Source organism: Dromaius novaehollandiae, chromosome 2 (assembly GCF_036370855.1).
Source record: "Dromaius novaehollandiae isolate bDroNov1 chromosome 2, bDroNov1.hap1, whole genome shotgun sequence".
Classification (NCBI taxonomy): Eukaryota; Metazoa; Chordata; class Aves; order Casuariiformes; family Dromaiidae; genus Dromaius; species Dromaius novaehollandiae.
Window position 1 is genome coordinate 27812064 of NC_088099.1, and position 21179 is coordinate 27833242.

Genomic DNA, 21179 nt, shown 5'->3' on the forward strand with positions numbered 1-21179 from the left:
ACAGCTCAATTTATTTCAACAGAGCAATACCCATTTATGCTACTGGGGAATGTGGGCCACTGTCTAAATTTTTACAAGGTTTTCACCTTCTGCTTGAAAAATCTAATCTCAAATTCACCAAAGGAGATGAATAACGGCAGCATGTTGCTGCTGAAATCTTTGTCCTTCAACATCAACACTGGATGCCCTTCTAAAATGCACTTATAATTATTCTTTGTATAAAGCAAGCAAACCAACCAACATGCAGAAAGAGAGGAAAATCCTTTGTGTAAGGTCCACTTGCAAACGCAGAAAATTTTTGCAGATTATTTCCAAAAAAGCAAACATAGTCATTTTTATGAATAAGAGATGATAGTCTTATAGCTAAAAATAACAAATTGAATCAAAAAGAGGGAAAATTCTCTTACTTCCCCTTTGTGCTCCTATACTTAGCTTGAATACTGGACAACTATTTCACAGTATTTTATATCTTAAAAGAACAGGAGCCATAAGATTTTTTTGCTTATACAGTTCAAATGGAACGAGTTCTTTCTCTACATACCTTCTGCTGACATTATATTAATAATCAAATTATGTCGTGCTGTCTCAAAAGTACGCCTGTTATATGCAGTGATCTAGAATGAAAAAGATATGATAGCAAAACGACAATGCAAATATGAAAATCAGGTCTAGGAAACATTAGAAGTCAAAGTATTTTAATTTATCAAATTAATTTTCATTATTTTAAAGTGTTTTGCCTCCTTTTTTGAAAAGTATCAATTCATTAATATAACATTTGAAAGATAGAACGTATGTATTTGATACTACCTTCAGGTCAGGATACTGGAGTATTATCTACTAGTCTACACCCAAATGTAGTTATGTACGGAATATTTGTAAATGTAATATATTTTGATCCAGAAGCAAGTGTTCTGCCATGCATGCGTATCCTTTTTTCTTATCTTTGATTTAGAAACACCACAAGCAGAGATGGGTTTCTCCATTTCCCTTCCTGTCCTTCAGCCCCTCATTCCAAGGCTACAAGCTCTGCATTCACTGATAGCTCCTAGGGAACTAAACTAAACTAGAGATATTTAAAGGAAAGATTATTGGCATCCCAGCAATTATTATCTTTAGGATAGGGATTTAGATTTAGTTCTAGCCACAGTGAAGTCATACTCCATGAATGGATTCATAAGCTTTATTCCAACAGAAGTAGTTTTAAACAAAACTCTGGCATCTGTAACAGTACTGGGTAGATGCAGCATTCATGCCTTGTTATTTTTGGAAACTTATGCCACTGTTGGTCAAATTATGCAAGGATACGCATGTGTGTAAGGCCTGAAATGCTCACAACTGTCAAATACAGTCCTCAGTGGTTACTGCATGACTACAGTCAGAAGTTGTACTATGATTACGTGTTCATTCATAAAAAACATGGAATGAGGTTGGTTATCAGTACTATGAGTTTTTTAATTCCTAAAAGGTGATAAATGTTTCACAAAACAAATAAAACCAGACTACCTTTCTCCTTGAGTTTACAATTTAGTTCACTCATTTCAGTGACAAGACACGCAAAGCAGTGGCTATACTGACAGAACTATGTTGCTTCTCAGTAAACAGTGCTGCAAAGTATTGTGAAGCTGATTATTAAACAAGCAAAAGTAACAAATGTTTCACCACTTTAAAGAGATTTAAATCAGGAGGAAGGATGTTCTGGAATATCTGTTGCAGGCATATTTAAGTGTAGGGGGAAAAGCTTACGTGACACAACTACATGCCCTATGTCATGTAACAGTTTCATTATAAAATTAATAGAAAATCAATTCCTGAGATTTTTCAAAACCTTGGTTCTGTAACATTACCCACTCTACTGCTATGCTACACATAATGTGAAGCCCTTCAAATCATGAGCTTTTCTCCAGCTAATTCACCTGTCCATGACATCAACTCAGACATTAGGACATAGTCAAAGTTAGATTCAGGCCAAGGATACATGATCATTCCTTTCACATGGCACTTGGAGGTGGACCAAATGCAATTTTTCTTCCTTTCATATTACAGAATTAATTCAAAAGCCACATCTTAGAGCAGGTTTGCAATGAATTAATTTGTATGCGAGGCGAGATTTACTTCAAACATAGGCTTGGGCTCACACTTAGAACGGACGTCAAGATGCAGGTCGTAGACTCTTGAACCATATGCCATTTAATAAAGAGCAGTTTTAAACAACTGTTTCCTGCGCAGGAAGTTAAGCAGAGTCTGCAAGCACTTCTGCACCTCATTAGTTTTACAGATGTGATTAGTCCTGCTGAAATCAAAAATTAAGCATGGGTGAAATTATCTGCAGGATAACTTAATATTTAGAGATGTCATTCTTGAGGAAGAACAACTATATCAAATACAATTAAAAAAAAAACTCAAAGAGTTTAAGACAAATGCACTGCTGTTGAAGCAAAATGGTTTGAGCAAATTAATTAGCAGACTTTCTTTAACACTGAACTAGTGAGTGTCTGATTCAGTCTGCTATGATATGCATGACAGGAAATACAGCCCTTTTTCCCTTTCAATTGCTGATCATTGGATAATTGGTGCTTTTAAATATTTGGATAGCTAATTGTCAAAAATAAAGTAGTGTTTTCCGTCAGTATTACAATTATTAGAATATATGAAAGTACTAATTAAAATAAAATCCATCAACAAACATGAAAAATAAACCAGAGAATATTTGACAAAAAGAACATTTAAAATAAAAACAATATTTAAAAAACTGTTTATTGGCTAAACACTGTTTTTTCCAGCAGAGAAATAAACTGGCCTATTTTTAGGGTAGAATGTTACAAAGTTCAGAATTCAGATACTCATCAAGTACAGTTGTTCAAAGGTTTTTTTTGTTCTATATTTTGAATAAAATTTTAATATATTCATTGTTTACTGAAATGAAATGTCTCTTAGAAAGAGGAAAGGCAAGAATCTAAAGGTATTGCATCTAGATATATTAAGCTAAACTGGTTATTTCTATTTACTAGTTAAAGCCTTAAGTAGTAACATGACGCAATGTGGCTTCCTCTCCGAAGATGGTACCTTAGAAAAAATGTTGATGTCACAAGTTCCTGTCTCAAAATCTTTTCACTATAATCAACTTCTGAAAAATAAGAGACAATTCTTATTGACAATTCTAAATCTTATACTCTAAAACAAATCTTTTTGAAATTTTGAAAGAAAATACCTCAATGATGGTTGGTTTGCCGACGTTTTCTATAGTTGGCGAACCATATAGCACTCCATCACTGTATGGTGTCCTTTGTATGTAGCGCAGCCATCCAGGTCTGTCAGGGTAGCCCATTAAGTTGGTATTAAATGTTATAGGATCATTACTTATTTCACCTAGATAAGACAAATAATATTAGAATATTTACAAGAAAATGCTATACACTTTGATTTTGATGTTTCTGTTAAATAATCTTATTCTGACTTCCAGTTATGTCCTTTAAACATTTCCAAGGTATGTTTGGTGGGAGAATTGCTAATCATTACAAAATGAGAATTATGTGACTTCTTGCTCAGCACTTGTAAATATTACAAAATTTCTACCTGAAATGTGTAAGCAACTGCAGAGGGGAACGTGCTTGTACTTCCTAGACTCCTGGCTAACTCTTAGTGCTTGCCCTAACTAACTAGTGGGTCTGACTTTCAGAGCTCAGTTCCACCTAGAACTGAATCACCAAACCTCCTTACTGACAAAAGCACGAAGGCCTCAGTCCTTTAACTCCCAACAAAGTTGTTTCCTTTTTTTGTCATAGCTCTAGGGACCCAATCCACCTGGGAGGGCTAACTGTGAAGAGTGTAATCATCAATGCCTGACGCCTTCTGGTCTCATAAAGATACACTGATCTTCAGTGTAGACAGCCTGGCAGTAGATCCACTTTAGAGAATAAACTAATTCTAAAAAGTATCAGACATTCCTGCAGAATGGATCCACTGAGGGGTATAAATACAGTGGTCCAGATGCAACCTCTAAGAGCCCCTAAAATCAAAGTATGACAGTTCCTCTTGTTCTTAGCAAAAAGGTCAGATTTGACTTCTGCTTATTTAGCTTTCATAGTGGAAGTCAGTTGTTCCTAAACACTAGGAGGCCCTCGCTCTTGAAGGGCGAGCACCTCGCAGCCAAGGCCCCGGCCTCAGGCAGACATCTCTGCAGCGAGCTCCTGGAACTGAGCTTTCAAGCAGCAGTGGCAGCAGCAATCCCAGGAGCAGCGAGAAAGGAAGATGACTGGCAGGCTGGCGCAGAAGGGACAAAGTGAGCCAACAAAGAAAGAAACGCTGTCATCTTCTCCAGAAAGGACCAGTTACAAACAGCCTGAGAACTGTTGCCAAATGATAACTAGTTTTCAAGTGAGCACTTACACATCTGGCTGTGGGTAGAGGGAACAAGGACTGAAGAAAGCCAGAAACCCTAAGCCAGAAACAAGGTGTAATGCAACTTTTCTCAGAATTTTCTCAGGTCAACACAGTAATCCATCATGTTCATAAACTTCCCAACATCACAAATTGATTGGGCGGGGGGGGGACTGAAAACCACTTCAGACACTTTGCTCTTCAAGAGCGGCCATGACAGTGACCCAGCAGAGCAAATCTTTCAAGTAACAGGTTAAAATAAAAGGACTATGCAAATATTGTAATTTTTAGTTTCACAGCCAGTTCCAGATATGATCACAATATGTCTATGGGTACAGCAATTTTAGCAGTATCTGGAATTACAGTGTGTGAATCAGATTCATACTGCATCAGAACTGCATGAATGTGGAGACAGGCTGGGGTTGCACTGATTTAAAAGATAATCTGTAATTAGGAAAACTTTCCAGTTCCTTCCCTCTATGTGCCAAAACTGGGAACAAATTGAGACAGAGGCAAATTTCACTGTATTATTGGTTGTAGCTCTGCCAGTCACCGATACATGAAACGAAGGCCCAGGTATAAGGGTCAGTAAAAACCACCATTTTTCAAGGAGAGGATATTAAAAGAAAAAAAAAATCAGCTGTTCATGCTCATGACAACACTTAACTCACACTAACAGAAGCTTATTTTTTCTTTTAAGTGAATCTTGAAAATGGCACTCTCAAATGAGTTCAAGAGTTTATTAATGAAACAGTACTTTTTGATTATGCATGCACTATACATGTATTACAATTTTTCCCTAAAAGCTTTTCAATGTTGACAGGCAGAGGGGGCAAATGTTCTTTCCTCTCTACCTTGTTTATACATAATTTAACTTTCTAATGATCCACCCTTTTGGCTTTTACCTCAGTTGCAAGTCAAAATACAATACCTGAGAAATCACAGCTCTTCCTCTGAAAACAAACCACTTAATAACATTAAACAGTTACTAAATATAGGAAGAAGACTGAATCCAAAGGAGCATTTGTTTTCATTGAAAGAAAACATCACATATTCTCGTATTTGATTTAATTTTCTATTTTGTCCCAAGTTTACTTATGCTTTCAAAGTGCTCCTTCATATATACTGATATATAATATGTCTGAAATTGAAACAGTGCTCTAATAAGTGGTATTTTTAACACAGTTGTTACATAACATTTTTTTTCTAACATTACAGTTAAACTTCCACAATTTCAGATTTAATGAAAAAATGAAAAGCTATGTTTTCTGATCGCAGATAATACAGTGTGCATTACTATGCCTTCCCAAATTAATAAGTAAATTCTTCAGAATACACAGAATTATATGCATCTTTTTAAAAATTATGGTCACAAATCAGAAAATTTTGAATTGTAGGATCATCCATTTTATTTTATCTGAAGATATTTTGACAGAAACTAAAACCTGCCCTTTGCACATTATATGCTGCACTGCAAAGTATGCTAAATAGATCTGAATTTTTTTAATGCATTTTTTTTTCAATATTTTTATATAACATGGAAAATCTTAGCATCCCATACCAGGCTTTGGGTAAGGAGGAAACTCCCCCTTAAAGTACTCTCTCTCCAAAACATGAACAAAAAGAACTCCAGCAGAAGGGTATACATTCCGATCAGAGTGCACCTTAGACAGAATCGTGTACACTGAAAAGCAGAAGGAAAGATAAGAGACAGAAAAAGGCAAAAATGAGACATGCTCTAGATAATACAGCATGCATTTCAATGGCAATGCTGGCATCCAGGAAAAGGAAAGCAACAAATATTAGATACCTGTTAATAAGTTTTTTAAAAGGTGGCATGGATTTAAGAGCAGAATGCAGAGCACATCCTCTCTTCGACTGGTAGGGTCCCTTCCAATATTTCAATAAACAAAACAGGCAACTTTAGAATTTCAGAAATTGTACAAGCTAGTTCTTTTTATTGCAATAAAAAAATGAGGAAGTCAATTGTATTTTTGTAGTTGGTTTATTTATATTGTTACATATACAATGAAAATACAGTCAAACTTTCTTGATATTTAACAATAAAACTAAGGAACATGAGGAATACAGAAGAGTCTTACCAATGGTACTGATTCCTCACTGAACAGAAATGGCAGATTTTTCAGTGCTAGTGCAAAGGACGACAAAGCAATGCAATACATATTTTTATTTTGTATTTATGAAAATGCCTCACAAAATGCCTGTCAGGGAATGCTAATGATACACTTTCAGTTCCAACAATAGCTAAGGATTTATATGAGTTCTTAAAGCTAGACTTTTTTAGAACAGCAGGCTCATATACATCCTGCATCTGTGAGGTTTAAAATTTTGGTTAGAGTTCATTACTGAAGATGTTGTGGTTGTCCTGAAACAGGATACACAAAAGGACATGGGTAATCATAGGCCAGTCAGGTGATACTAACCCCAAACCAAAAATTGAAGCCACTGATACAGGACTCCAAAATTAAAAAACTAAAGGATAACTTAATTCAGAACAAGCAGCATATGTAAAAGCGATATGCTGTTTTTATGCAATTACAAATGTAGCTGATAAAGGTATACCTTATTCAGGTATAACACATTTGACACAAAATTACATACACATTTTAACAGATCAGAATGATACAAAAACCATTACGGCACACTAAATGGATAAGAAACTGCTTTACAGACAGGTTTCAAAATGTAAGTATAAACTGAGAATACTGATCTGATAGGTGTGTCTCATGGAGTCTCACAGGACTGATTCTTGGTCATATCATTATTCCGTATTACTATTCAAATTTTTATTTTTTTTAATCAGTGACTTGAAAGAATCGATCGCTGCTGATGAAGTTTGTCAATGAAATAAAGATTACACAAATGGTAAACACGGAGAAGTCACAGATGCAGAGATACACGGAGTTATCTGCCTTGCTAAGCTGAAAGGAACTTTATGAGCAGCCACATCTTGGAAGAAAGTTGAGGCCATACAGCTCGGGCAACGCTGCCATGTGGGACAGGGGCTCTGCAAGAGCCTGTGGCAGCACTGTAACAAGCTCAGGGCAACAAGCTCACAGCTCATTGCGGACAGAAAGACTAATTTCAACACCTGGATCGATAAGCAAGATACATTTGAAATGGGGATCAAGTTCATACAATTATATCATCCTGGTATAATTTCTTTTCAAACTTTTCATTATACCAACCTTATTATTTGAGATCTGCTTAAAAAGCCTGGCTAATTAGGCATTAATCACAGATATTCCATCCCTTGTGCCACGCACTCGGGGTGGAATCTATCTCACCTAATTTTAGATGCCTACAGAAACAACATCCACAACTGAATTAGTCAGGCTCCTTTTATAGTCAGTGGAGAGAAACAGACGCTTCTAAGGGTTGATTAATTTGATTTCGCCTGTAAAATGAGATGAATCATGCCCTAGATTCCACTGGCTACACTGCCTACATCTCCACTGGCTGTACAGGCAGCCTAGCCGAGGTGCAGATATTTAATGTAGAGCTCCATGTCTCGTTACAGAAATCCCACTGTCTGAGCCTGATCTTCTAGGATTAATAGTCTCAAACTCTCAATATGCTGTTGATCAAATTCCACAGCAGGAAAGCTTTCACAAAACATCAGTGCCTCAGTGAAATCATATTTTTCTAATACACATACAAGACTGATATTCTTCCATCAAAATTCATTTGAAGTAACAGGAAAATGGAGTTAGTTCTTACCTCTCGTGCTAGACATCTAGCACTATTTGTAACAGTAAAAATATCCTGTCATCAATCACACTAATGATCACTTGTTTATCTATGTAATGATCTACTTATCAGAGCTGCTGTTTCCCTAATTTGAAAGTGCTTTTGATACAGTACTGAACAGCATGTCTTTATGATAATCTTAAGAGCAAACTAAAATGGATTTTGAAATTTAAATATAATTTATTACAATTATTTGTGGTTAATAAACCAGTTAATTTTAACTATGTAGACTTAATTTAACTACAATAACTTACAGCTATGTGATTTATATAATTAAAATTAGTAAGTTAATGACCCCCAAAAAGTTTTGCATTCACTTTTGTGAATAAGCTCTAAATACAGCAAGGAAACCAATTAATTTCCTTTAAAATACTTTCAAGAAAAGCTGAAAAAGTAATTTATAACATTAATAAGATTATCCACAGAGCAGAAAATCTGAGAAAAATAGGGTGACCAGGTGAAGATGCATCAAATATCTAAAAAATATATATATATATATTTTCCTATTTCTGATGCTGTGACTCTACAATGAAGATCAAGAGAGAGATCAGGATCCTGAAGATCAGAAGAAACAGTGAAAAAGTAATATATTATTTTCTCCATAAATAATATTTTTTGAAGGAAAAAGGATAATAGCATTAGCAGCCACTGAAGGAAAAATTATTCTAACACCTATGTATTTATTATGCCTTTTAGAGGAAAACTCTTGGAAACCACTTGCACATGCCTAGCAATGAGACATATTCCATAGCTGACATAAGTATACTAATAAGGACTTCAGGCAGATACAAGGCAGTGATCTTGGTGGAAGTTTAAAAAGGCCTCTCAGAAGGAGAAAAAGAAAAAAAAACACAAGACAACCCTATTTTATTCTGTGATGATAAATACATTGTAACACCACGAATCTGGAGATTAAGAATTGGAAAGTTCCCCCCTTTGTCAGAGAAGCTTCTTTTTCTCCAGTGGCACTCCTTCAAAATTAGAAGGAAAATTATGAGTCTTCAGCCTGCTACAGCAATCACTGCTTTTCGAGAATAAAATTACAAATGAAATGCTATTTTCTTCAGGCTGTTAAAACCCACAATAATTTTCATAAGATGGCCTGAGACTGGAGATGAATGTTTAATCATCTTAGGCAATCAAGGGATGAAACTGAATACATTTACCAACCTCAAGATATCAACCTAATGAGAAAGACTGCCAATGTGAATTGTCTCAGCAATTTCCCTGTGTAGATAAAATCTTGGGGACCTGTGAAAGGATTCTGTCCAAGTAACCATAGGAAATTTCTTCACTGATGGTTATATGTAAGACCACAACAGAACCATACTACAAGAAGACAGCACTGGCTACCTTGACAGCACTGTTTTTCTTCCTTGGTTCCAGATCCCTTGGAGAATTCTCTGTAGATCCCAAGATCTACTTGTGCAAAAAGGTTAGAAATTCTGGAGACAAGGCAAAGGAGTAGATAGACTGGAAACTGAAGGCTGAGAAACACACATCACTCTTCTTGAATCATGTTGAGAAACTGCCCCAGTTGTAACCTTGTTGCCCCTCTTGTAACCTTGCCCACAAGCACAGCCAAGAATTCAGCTGGGATTTTATCAGTGTCCAGCCCAGAGATTGTAAACAGCCACATGTTAGAGCTCGTTTATCAGGTAAAGACAATCCCAGTCTCCAGAAACTTCGGAAGACTTCCCATGTTGGTTGGAGTGTTGTAAGTTGATGGGCTTCAGAAAAAAATCCACGTGGAAATTTTCTCTGGATATTTCAGTGGGATCTCTCCTCACTAATTTTTATCAGAGGAAGCACAATCCCAGAAACAACTTGAGTTGGCAGCCCATCCAGATTGCTTACCACTTAGTATATAATAGCTACAGTATTCTATGTCTACTTTCACAATTGATGATAGTCTTTTTGCATATGTACACAGAACAATTTCTTTTTAATTGTTATAGACAAGTTATTGTATTAAGCAAACTGCAGAGGTATTTCCGAGCAACCAGCAGCAATAAGAAAATGTGCAATATTAGGTTGTACACACAGCCATTATTTCAAGCAAAGCCATAGCTGCAACAGAAAAAGTTGGAGAAAACTCAAAGATACAGAGCTCTGTGAATGCTTAAAAGACTGAAAAAATGCAGTTTTTTTTGAAAATTACTTACCTTTAAATATCACCTTATTCCTAAAACAAGGACATGACTGAAAAAGCAAGAGTAATATTAAAAGCAGATTTGACTGAACCAACATAGGGTTTAAATTTACAGCCTAAACTCACCATTCTTCTCAACAGCCTTTATTCTGCTGATAATATAACTGTTGGCTTGCTTAGTCTTCCAGTTAACTGTTCCATTTATGCCATCAGCAGAGCTTAACAAAAAAGCTTTTCAAAATAAAACAAATGCAAAAAAAAAAAATTAGTCAGATCAACAGACTTCCACAAATCCAATGTCATATGGGATCAGATGCCTTCTAAACCAGGTTTTGTTTTCAGTTTTTTCTCCCCAGAGTTCAGGAACCTCAGTTTAAAAAATGATGGTATTTGATGTGAACACATAAATATATAATAATCTTTCTGATAGTCACCCTTTTGACACATTTTCCAAATAAGCTAAGTTTACACTGAACATTTAAACATCTGCAGATGTTTCTGCTGATATAATTACACTGGTAAGTAACATGATGAAGAGCATTCTCTGATGAACATATTTGCCCTTGCAAAATCTCACATACAGGCAAGGACACACCTAAAGTTACTTTTAGTGGCATAACTTATTTTTGCCAAAGTAAGGAACTTAATATTGCTAAGTGCACAGCTTTGCTTGTATAAAGATGCAGACACATGGGGCTGAGCATCTTGCCTTGCAGGCACAACCAGTAACCAATTTTGAAAAAGAACCAGTTAAACAATTGGTTATTTTCAACCCATTTAGCCAGATTCAGCTGTTTTGGGCAGTGTTCTACACAGCTGAAGGTACAAGAAGTTTTAGAAGTGGTGAGGAGCAAGTGAGTACAGAAGATTTTGAAAGCAGCTGTTGTGCCAATAAAAAAAAGACTCAATTCCATTAGTAGCAGATCTGCCTGAGGAAGTTCTCTCTTCACTCCCACTTTTTGTTCTTTTGTTCCCTTTCTTCTGTAAGGAATGATATATCAGCTATGTGTCAACTAAAAATGCAGGGAGAAGGAATTGTAGTAAGTGACTAGGAAGGGGAGGAATGGGCATAATCATTAGTTTTCTTTTAACATAGTTTAGGAGTAAGGAGAATTCATGTCAAACTCGAGCTAAAAATGTTATCAACAACATCTTACCTTCTTTGTAAAAGCAGCAACACATACAGCTACTAACAAACAGAACTTGCATTCAGACATACCATTTTGCAGAAAGAAATGAACACTTGCTGTCAAATATACATTCAAAATATACAAGTATCATTTATGATGGAAGCTTCAATATCTGCGGAAACTTCTGCTAGACTGCTTCTACCTGTCAGCTACTACATTGCTAGATATTGCATCCTTTGGACAGAATTTAGGAGGCCCAAAAGATCTGGCTTCAGCAGTAGGTATGATACCTAAGTATTCAATGGGTGCATGCGAATGAGACATTTGTTAATGACAGTTATGGTTGGTTTTGTAATGACTTCTGTTTGAAAAATATACTTGAAACATCTAAAATTTAATTGTGGAGGAAATGTAACAAAAAAAAAAAGTCCTGAAATCACCACACTAGTATAATAGGGTTTCTGCAGTGTGAATTTCTGTTAAGTCTCTTTAAATTTTCAGTATACACAAAGGATCTGATTTAGCAAAAAGGTATTATTCTCATCCACTGTTTTACATCTGTCTTGCATGATGGACAGCTTTCTACCTGCTGAATCTACCCACATTGAAAGTCTTAATATAATGGTGTCCTGTAGAATATACAACTCAGTACTGCACATGCCCTATAGCGTAAATTTTCAATAATTCTTGGAATACTAGAGAAATTACAAAGTTATTCCAATATTTCAACAGGATGAGCTACATAATTACAGGCTCGTCAGCCACAAACCAATCCCAAGTAAAACAATATAACAATTAATACAAGACTTCATTAATGAAGAATTAAGTGAAGAGCAGTATTACACTTCTGATAATCAACAAGGGTTTAATGCCTCTTTTCAAACTGATATTTTTGGTAATCCCACAAATTTGATAAAGATAGCAATACTGATACATCACATTTAGATATACAGCATATCATCAAGCACCTTGAGAAACTAGATAGATACAAAACACAAAATCATTTCAGAATATTTAAATGCAATAAAAAAAAGACTTGTTCCAAGATGTATTTTAAATGTAAACCATCAGCAAGTGTCTTTGATTTGGGTTCACAAATTCTGCAAGGTTTAGCTGTGGGGTTTAAACAGGTTACTGCCCATCTCTCTACTCTATGCTGCAGGTCACATGGGAACTGAAAGGGCAACCAGCAATTTGTTATTCAGGTGCTAGAGCTTAAAGTGTGATGTTCTAATATAAATACATATCACTATCTATTTGATTTTAAATGACAGGCTGTGAAATGAAACAATTCAGGAACACACTGCCCACTCAACAGCTTTCACCACAGGAATGGCAGTCTGTGGTGTCAGATCACAGCGAGAGAACAGAGCTACTGAATAGTTAATGTTATATCAGATTTCTAGCAGGCCTCACAAGGTTCAGCTCTTGGCCTTATGCAGTATGACTTTTTCTTTTTAATGTATATAATGACCTGGAAATATAATATATACAGATAGCATTTGTAGGTAAAAACAAAGGTTGGGAGATTGGTAAGTGATGGCGACAACAAGCCACTTATACAGAACAGTCTGAGTTGGTTTGGTAAACTGAACAACATAATCAGTGATGTGCACTTCAGAGTAAAATGCAAATGCGTACCCAGGAACAAAGAACGCATGCCATACTTACATTACAGAGCATGTAATTCAGGGATACCAAACTTTGATAAAAGATGAGGAACATACGGCAGATAATAATTGGTTGAACAGAAGCTTTCAGTAGAATCCTGTGGTTAGAATGGCTAATATGTAAACAGGAACATCAAGAAGGAGCAGGGAGACTTTATTTTTATATTTGACACACATCTGATCTCTTTTCAAATGCTGTGTCTAGTTTTTACATAGAGCCTTTCAGAAAGATGTTGACAATCTGAAGAAAGCTCAGAAAAGATTCATGAATATGATTAAAGGATGACAAAAGAGGCTTTATACTAAAGAATGCCTCAGTTCAAGCTACTTATTTTATCAAAGAGAAAGTCAAGAGATAATTTGATCAGCCCTGTACTCACACTGAAAAAAAAGTTAATAGTGTCAGGCTCTTACATTTGTTACACATTCCCACAGTTGCTGGAGCACCCATCAGCACTTCCGAGAGCAGGAACAACTCACAGCTCTATGCCTGCGATTTAAATGCGCACAGGAGAAGTACATCTACAGTGCCCTTTCTCTTCTTTGCACAGGTTTTATGTAAATGCTTTAAATATTGATACTTAACAGCATTCAGAGATGATATCCACAACAAATTCTGTCCACCTCACAGTCCAAAAAGGACCTAACAACCACAAGCCAACTTTATCATTCCCTTATTGCACTCTAACATCCTAACACTATTCTGCAGCTTTTGTTACCATCCTTGCTTGTTTAAACTAGGACCATGCTCCAAAAAACTGTCCTCTCATTCCTCTGCCGCAATCTGCCTCAGAGTCTCTTACATCCTGAGCCGGCAGTACAGATGCAAGCACTGCACAGCTCCCTGACCTGCTGCTGAGACCTGCAGAGCAGAAGGAACAGCCAGAAAGTGACACCAACAAGTTGCTCTAGAACATCTGTCAAGAGGAAACTGCCTGCATTGAGGTGCTCAGCCACACCTCAAATGAGAGCTTGTATCCAAGCATTTATTGAGGACCCGCTGGTGTCCGCACAGAGACACTTGCTTCATCGGTCACATATGCATCTTCCACTGGCAGAGGTAGACATTGTACCACAACCTTTCCTCTTTCTTACTGTCAAATATGCAGTACTTAAGTGTAAGTAACCAATCACTAAGGCAATTTACTACAAATTGAAGTGGACTCTCTGTCAATAGAAATTCACATTGTGATTGGATATTTTCTAAAAGATAAGAACCTCTTCAACCACAGCTATTACATAAGAAACAGGAATTAATTTATACTAGTTCTACATTGTCGATTACTTGGAAGGTCAGGCTAAATGATTACTATGGTCCCTCTGCACTCAATTTATTAATAACTACGTAAAAGTTCAAGTCAGAACCAGAAATGTTTCTAAGCTCTATAATTATTCATCTTTGTTCAATGGGTAACAATTACCTGTTTCTATGGCATTCATTTATTATTATAACCTCTGGGTATTTCTCCAAGATTATTCAAGAGAAATAACCGGAAGAGGAGTTTTGTCAGTCTTCCGAACTCATTGTAAAACTTAGCATCTGCATTCTTGGAAATGCTGTAAATTAAATCCTGAGAGATGAGCAAAATCCTCGTGCTTTATATATAGTAACATTCACCACCACAGCCACCACCATTCTCCCTCCCACTGCAGAGCTGACAAGGGAAGAAAATTTCATTAGCTTTTCCATGAAGGCATAGAAAACAACGTTGCTAGTTCTTGCACTGTAGTCTGGAGCCCATGGTATAACCAAAGGACGAGTGTGGCAGCATCACACTGTGAGCCTGCTATTCCATGGTGACCTTACTATCATCTCTTGATATGAATTTTAGAGTACCCCTGTAATTATCTTCAGAATTTCTGACGTGGCAATGGATTTAAAAGACTAAAGAAATTCAGAAAAGCCATAGATTTCAAGACACTGAAATTTCTGTCTGATGACTGTCTTAGTTTTTCTAATATTCTCATCTCCATGGCTTGGACTAACACTAAAAAATAACCTACTAAAAAAAAACACTTTAGATGTTTGCATCGCAGTTGTAACAACATTTAGAGACAAGTCTCCACTACTTAGGAGGAAACTGAATTTCTCAGGTACAGGAGTAAAATAAAAATCTTTATCCATTCACATCAAATCTAACTAACCTGAATAAGACAATAATTAAACAAATTTCTTGAAGAAACTGTTTATATACACTTAACTTTATTTCTAACTAAATAATATCACATAAAAATAGCCAGAGCCTTGGAGTAAAACTTGGGCATCTAGCTTATGTAAATACCTTTTCTGGTATTATATATCAAGTGCCATAGCTATGCTATTAGCAAAATAACATATACTTTCAACCTATGTAACAAGTTCACATAAATTCTAACGCAGCAATACTTACCAGTGAATCCTTCAGTCGATTCCTTCACATTCAAAACACTTAAAACAGCAAAAACTAAGAATAGTAGATGAATCTGAGATTCAGATCAAATTAACTGTATAACTAGTTTTTCCTCCCGAATACCCAAAGTATTTTCTACTAACAATGACTAAAATAGCTTTATCAATATTTTCTATTTTACAGTATGTTGGATTTTAGAATTAAGTAATTATGAGCACTGAGTTATGTCTTTACTGTTCATACAGCAGTGTTATAGAATATTGCTTTTTCATTGATAAACAAGGCATAAGAGTAAAGAAAGTTCCTTTTTGAAAGAGTTACACTCAGAAAAAGAAAATTAATTTAAAAACTGATAACAGGAACTCTTCTCTTAATAGACAATTACTGAAAAAAAGTATTACCACTTTTTTGCTAGGTTTGTGAAAATATGATCTGCTGGTTAAGTTGGCTAGAAAAGACCTCAGTTTGTCAAAAGGAAAGCAAGATTATCCAACTTACATGATAACAGGATACAATATTTTTATTTAAATGAAAAAAGCATAATCTAGTCAATATAACATTTAATACATATATAACATATATGTTTCAGTTACTGCTCTGACTTGCTATGAGACTTCCAGTAAAATCACACAGTTGTTGACCTGTTCATAAAATCAAATAGCTACACTTACAGCATGTATGGATTAATTTAAGATATTCCACAGTAAAATTAAATATTAATATTCTGAAAAACTGCTGAGAACCTCTGGATTTGCAAAGTCTGACATAAATTGCAAAAATATGACCAAGAAAAACACACACACCCACACCCCCCCACAAAAAGCTCTTACAAAGTAAAGCATTCCTCAAACAGGAACAAAAGAATTACTAAGAACCCCAGACTGAAACTCTATTTTCTACAGTAATCAGGAAAGACTCCAAAATAAAATAGAAAAGGATTACTGCTGAACACAGGTGGAGCTTATGTACCTATCAGAAGCGGATGTTGTGAGCAAAAGGAGAAGACTGAGACACTACTTAAGCCAGTCTCAGGCCTCAGTAACTAGGCAGTTGTTTAATTTGCTTGTTTCTTTTAAAGCTGTAAGTTGTTCTTTGAACTCAGCACTTCAGGTAAAGCTATTTATTTTAACTTTGTTTATACTACAGAAAGGGAGCACTTAAGGGTTTATTTTGTGAGAGCTAGTTAAAAGAAAATTAAAGTCTATGCTATGATAAAGACAGATTCATAGCAAATTTAGTTATAACTTTTTGCTGAAGTACTAACTTGATATCTGTTCTAGTTAAACATAAGAACGGTCTGCATCTGATAAAATAAATACTAAAAATTCATAATAAAATCAGTCTTAAAATGGTTAGGTAAAAGTCATGTTAAAAATCTAATGCTGCATGAAAAGTTTCCCCAAAACAGGTCTGACTCATGTAAATATAATCACACCAAAACTGCACAAACTGTAAAACTTCATTTTTTCCTGACAGCTACATTCATTGTAACACTTCAACAACACAGTCACACAAAACTCTTCTCAGGCAAAAGCACTTCTTGTGTTTTGTTTGTTTTCCTCTTTCTATAAAAAGCAGCTCATCTAATCAGGAGGAAAAATAGTTGTCTTCCAGTTTCTTAGCTCTTTTCTATGGCTCTCTCCTCTTCCTAGAACTAACCAAAACTAGTCATTCCCCCCCCTGCTTTCCTTTAGAGCACTGCTAAAGAATAAGACCTTACAGGTCAAACCGTAAAGAATATCATTGCAGCTTCTCCTTATCTATACAATGACATTCTGTCAATTTATTAATATCTACTCAAATGTCCAAAAGCTATACCAAGACAGATATTCCTGCCTAGGTTTGAAACACCCTTTCTTCAGAAGATAAACTGTTTCTGATCAAACTGAGAAGAAGCATTTACTTTTGTGAGGAAAACTCCTGAAGTACTGTCATGAACTTCTAACCAAATCTAAAAATATTAATGAGTCAAAACAACCTTCTCTCTCTACACTAAAAGCTATGTTCAGAAGATAAATTCCTGCTATAAAGCTGACTTTTCTGTTATCTGGCTTAAGGATCTCTAAGATTTTTTCGTGTAAACTATACCACCTATAAGGAATGTGCTTCTGTAATAAAAAGCATGCTAATGGGATGACTAGCTTTTCCCTTCTGTAATTATTTATTCAAGCAAGTACTTCCAACTCTGTCCTGACAATAAATCTTATTTACTGGCCTGGGTCAAATTAGTGCAAAGATGTGATAAATACATCTTGATAGGGTCAGCTTCTGAGTCTTGTATGAAGAAAATGTTTCTTCATCCTTATGGCTGCACCCACAAAAGCAAAAAAAGCAGGTACGCTCAGGCTATTAGTCTGGAAACAGTGAAGGAGCAGATCATCTGTGGATGTTCTGCCCCCCTCTGGGGGGTGCTGCTGAGCTGTGTGTCACAGTGGCTCTACTACTGAGCACAGCAATGAGAGTGCAGGGGATCTAGTGCAGCCTCCTGAATGTGTTTGTCCTAGGCTGTGATTTCACTGCAGTTTTAAACTGGCATGTGAGCAACCCTTCCAATAGGAGAGTCTCCCAGCTCATTCCTGGCCACTTAGCACAAATCAGTGTAAACATTTTTATTGGGTTTTTTTGTTTGCTTGTTTCTTTTAAACCACAGAAAGCCTGCTGAATTAAGTGAACTAGAGTGTGGTGATCTTTCTCCCTCCCCCTTTTTTTTGGGGGGGGGGGAAGGGGGCAGGGGGGAAGGGAATGTATTCATCCAACTCAGTTATCACCATACAAGCATCTGTGCCCACAAGAGAAATTATGAAAAATTCTTAGGCTGTGGAAGGGCAGGACAATGTTTTCTGGCAGCTGTGCAGCTCTATGACAAATTAATGTGACTGTGTCATCACAGCTTTTGGACTCAGAAGTCATGAGCTCCCTCTCTGCTCTGACTGCTTTATAGGGAATGGCTGGGTGGGGGGAATGATTTAGTTGCTCTCTCTGTCTCCCTATTCTAGGGACAAAACAGGGAGTCCTGTGCCAGTATGAGGCACTGCCAACTAACTCTATAACTGCAGAAATATGAGGCAACAAACCACAAAATAGCCACAGCCATTCAAATAACTCTTCCAAGACCACTTTTTCTTTAGAAGCAGAGTATGAAGGCAACTTGCTGGTCTGCCAGACTTCAGCTTTGCAGTAATTGACATGGTGGAAGCATTACTAAAGTCAAAGAACTGACAATTAGTTTGTATTAGAAAAGCTTAACCTAAAATGTCACTTTTGAGAATAATGTCAAGTCCTATCTTTCGCAGCACCCTTGTAGCACTGGAAGAGATAATCAGCTGGTGTTTGAGAGTCAATTTGAATGCTATATTAGCCCCCTAGGAGAGAATGTTGGACTTCTGAAATCACTCTTAAGCCTTTTAAGCTCCTAGTATCTTTAAATGCCAGAACTTACAGTTAATGTTCTGCTGGGGAGGAGGGGTGGCAAAAGGCCTGGACTTCTGTCAAAGAACAGGCTTCTTTAGAAAGTCCTTAAGTATATATTTTATACATCTTAGGTGCAAAAAGTGCAAGTTTTTTTTTTTTTTCCTGCAGATCAAGGGAAAAACTAATCCCAGTAGAAGAGAACTCAGTTCAGATCAAGAGATGATCTTCAATAGCTATCATGAAAACAAGTTTGCTATGTTTTCTTTCTTAGGGGAAGAAAGTGCAAGTGAGCTCCGGAGAAAGTTCGAGTCATACAACACCAGACAGCTCATAGAAGTTGAATCTCAATTCAGACCAGGGATCTACTACCAAATTCTACCTTGATGAAGAGTATTATATAGGTATCACGTAATACTGTTCATGTTTGCTTTCTCTATCAGCCTCAAAATCATGTATTCTGCTGCTGGAATTGAGGAAACCCAGTTCAACCAAGCTGCACAAGGTCTGACTTTGAGGTGGAAAAGTTAATGCTGGTAAACCTCTGAAAGTTCTGCTTCCCTTACTGTGTAGTCTGGAAGGGACCTGTAGGTTAAGCTAACAACTCGGCTTCTGGAAGCCTCATTTTAGTTGAGCTTTTCTAGACTTAACTTTAGTTAACATTTAATGATTATTCTCAGACTGTCCTAGTTCTTTCTGGGTTGCTATGCCACATTTGGCCTTGAGGGAGGGATACAGAAGAGGCAGGAAGAGTTTCCACATTAGGAAAACAGCATGTTTTTTTCTATCTAATGAACATCAAATCTTATTCTCGCACTGACAACTCGATAGGGCATTGATTACATCTGCAGTATATTTAATGCTTCCTGCTGCTTCTACAGTCATATCTTATGACAAGTATGATAATACACATAAAGAATAACAAATATACTAGTTCAAGAAGAGACCAAGCAGACTGTCAGCTCTCAGAAGATACACCACTGGTTCTTTGGACCACATAAGAACCTAAAGAAATAGATCTCTTGCTGTTGACATGATCTTGGGACAGTAATAGTCTCATGAAGGAACTCCTGTGGCTGGGCTGCTGGTAAGTGCACCAGCGTGAGGTACTCAACTTGAGGGAACCTTCTGCCTGCAAAACCTCACTATTTCATGATAACTATTATTTACGTGCATTAGGCAGCAGAATTTAGACCTTCTCTGTGGTCTTAATTCTGACATAGTCAGATTAACTGCTCGAGCTGGTAAAATATTTTTTTTTGGGGGGGGGGGGGGTATACGAAACGTACCGGTGAACTCAAAACAGTTCAGCACTCAGGCACGAGTACCAGCCCTGTCAAGGGGGAAGGGGGGCAGACACGCTTGCCCTGCCCTTCTCCCGCGACCGGGCCGCCCCTGCCACCCCCCAGCGGCTCGGGGACAGCCCTCGCCCCCGGCCCGCCCGCCGCTGCCGCGGGGACCCCGCTTTGGCGGGCCGCGGGAGGCCTCCGAGGCGGGGGTCCCCTCCGCGGGCAGCAGGCCGCCCGCCCGCCCCCTCGGGGCGCCGCTCCGCCGCCCGCGAAGGCGGCGCGGCCCCGCACCGACCTGCCGCCGCCTCGGGAGCGGGTGGAAAGGCGGTTTGGGGAGGGAGGGAGGCACGGCCGGCCGTGCCCGCCGCGGCGGGGGGGTGCCGCGGCCCGCGCCCGCCTGCCGCGGTGAACCGCCGCCGTGACCGACCTGTCAGCAGGAGGGTGGTGAGGGCGCCCCCGCTCTGCGGCCAGGGCCCCGCCGCGCAGCACCGCATCGCTCCCCGCTCCTCCGCCGGCTGCCGCCACCACCACCGCCGCCGCATCCTCCGCCCTCCCGCGCCGCTCCCGCCGCCGCCGCCTCGCCCCGCGGCGGCCGCAGCATCCTCCCCGCCCCGCCCCTGGTGACGGTCTCCAGGCAGCGCCGGCCGCCCCGCGGGGCCTGCCGGGAGGAGGGGCCCGCCGCCGCCGCCCGCGGGCGCCATGTTAGGGGAGGCTGGGCGGGCGGCCCTCTGTGCGGCGGCCGGGAGCGGCGCTCGCGGCGACCGGCCTCCCCTGGGCCGCCGAGGGGCGCGGAGGGGAGGGGGTGAAGGCCTGCGGGCTCCGGCGGGTCGTGTCGCGGGGTGGGGCGGGCGGTGCCTGCCGCGGGGCCGGGCTCACGGTGCGAGGTCGCGGTGAAGCGAGGTGCCGTCAAATGGGGGGAGCCGTGGGGAGGGGGGGCGGCGGCTCTGCCCTCCGCCAGCCCCGCTGCCTCCCCGGGAGCCGCCCGAGGCACA

The 21179-nt window shown here is 38.5% G+C and overlaps 1 protein-coding gene across 5 annotated transcripts in view; it reads right to left on the bottom strand.

The window, feature by feature from the left end:
- The window catches only part of SGCE (sarcoglycan epsilon), a 39946-nt gene extending 19043 nt beyond the window's left edge, over window positions 1–20903 (bottom strand). For 2 of the 5 annotated variants that reach the window (XM_064506087.1, XM_064506086.1), the window contains exons 1-5: window positions 20615–20903; window positions 10427–10531; window positions 5939–6061; window positions 3209–3366; window positions 542–614 (exon numbers count right to left, since the gene is read on the bottom strand). In XM_064506087.1, coding sequence (XP_064362157.1) covers window positions 542–614; window positions 3209–3366; window positions 5939–6061; window positions 10427–10531; window positions 20615–20888 — 733 coding nt within the window. In that variant the 5' untranslated portion in view covers window positions 20889–20903. The remainder of the gene's footprint in view (window positions 1–541; window positions 615–3208; window positions 3367–5938; window positions 6062–10426; window positions 10532–20614) is intronic. The other 3 variants (XM_064506088.1, XM_064506089.1, XM_064506090.1) reach the window with 3 other exon arrangements.
- Window positions 20904–21179: the final 276 nt, after the last annotated feature.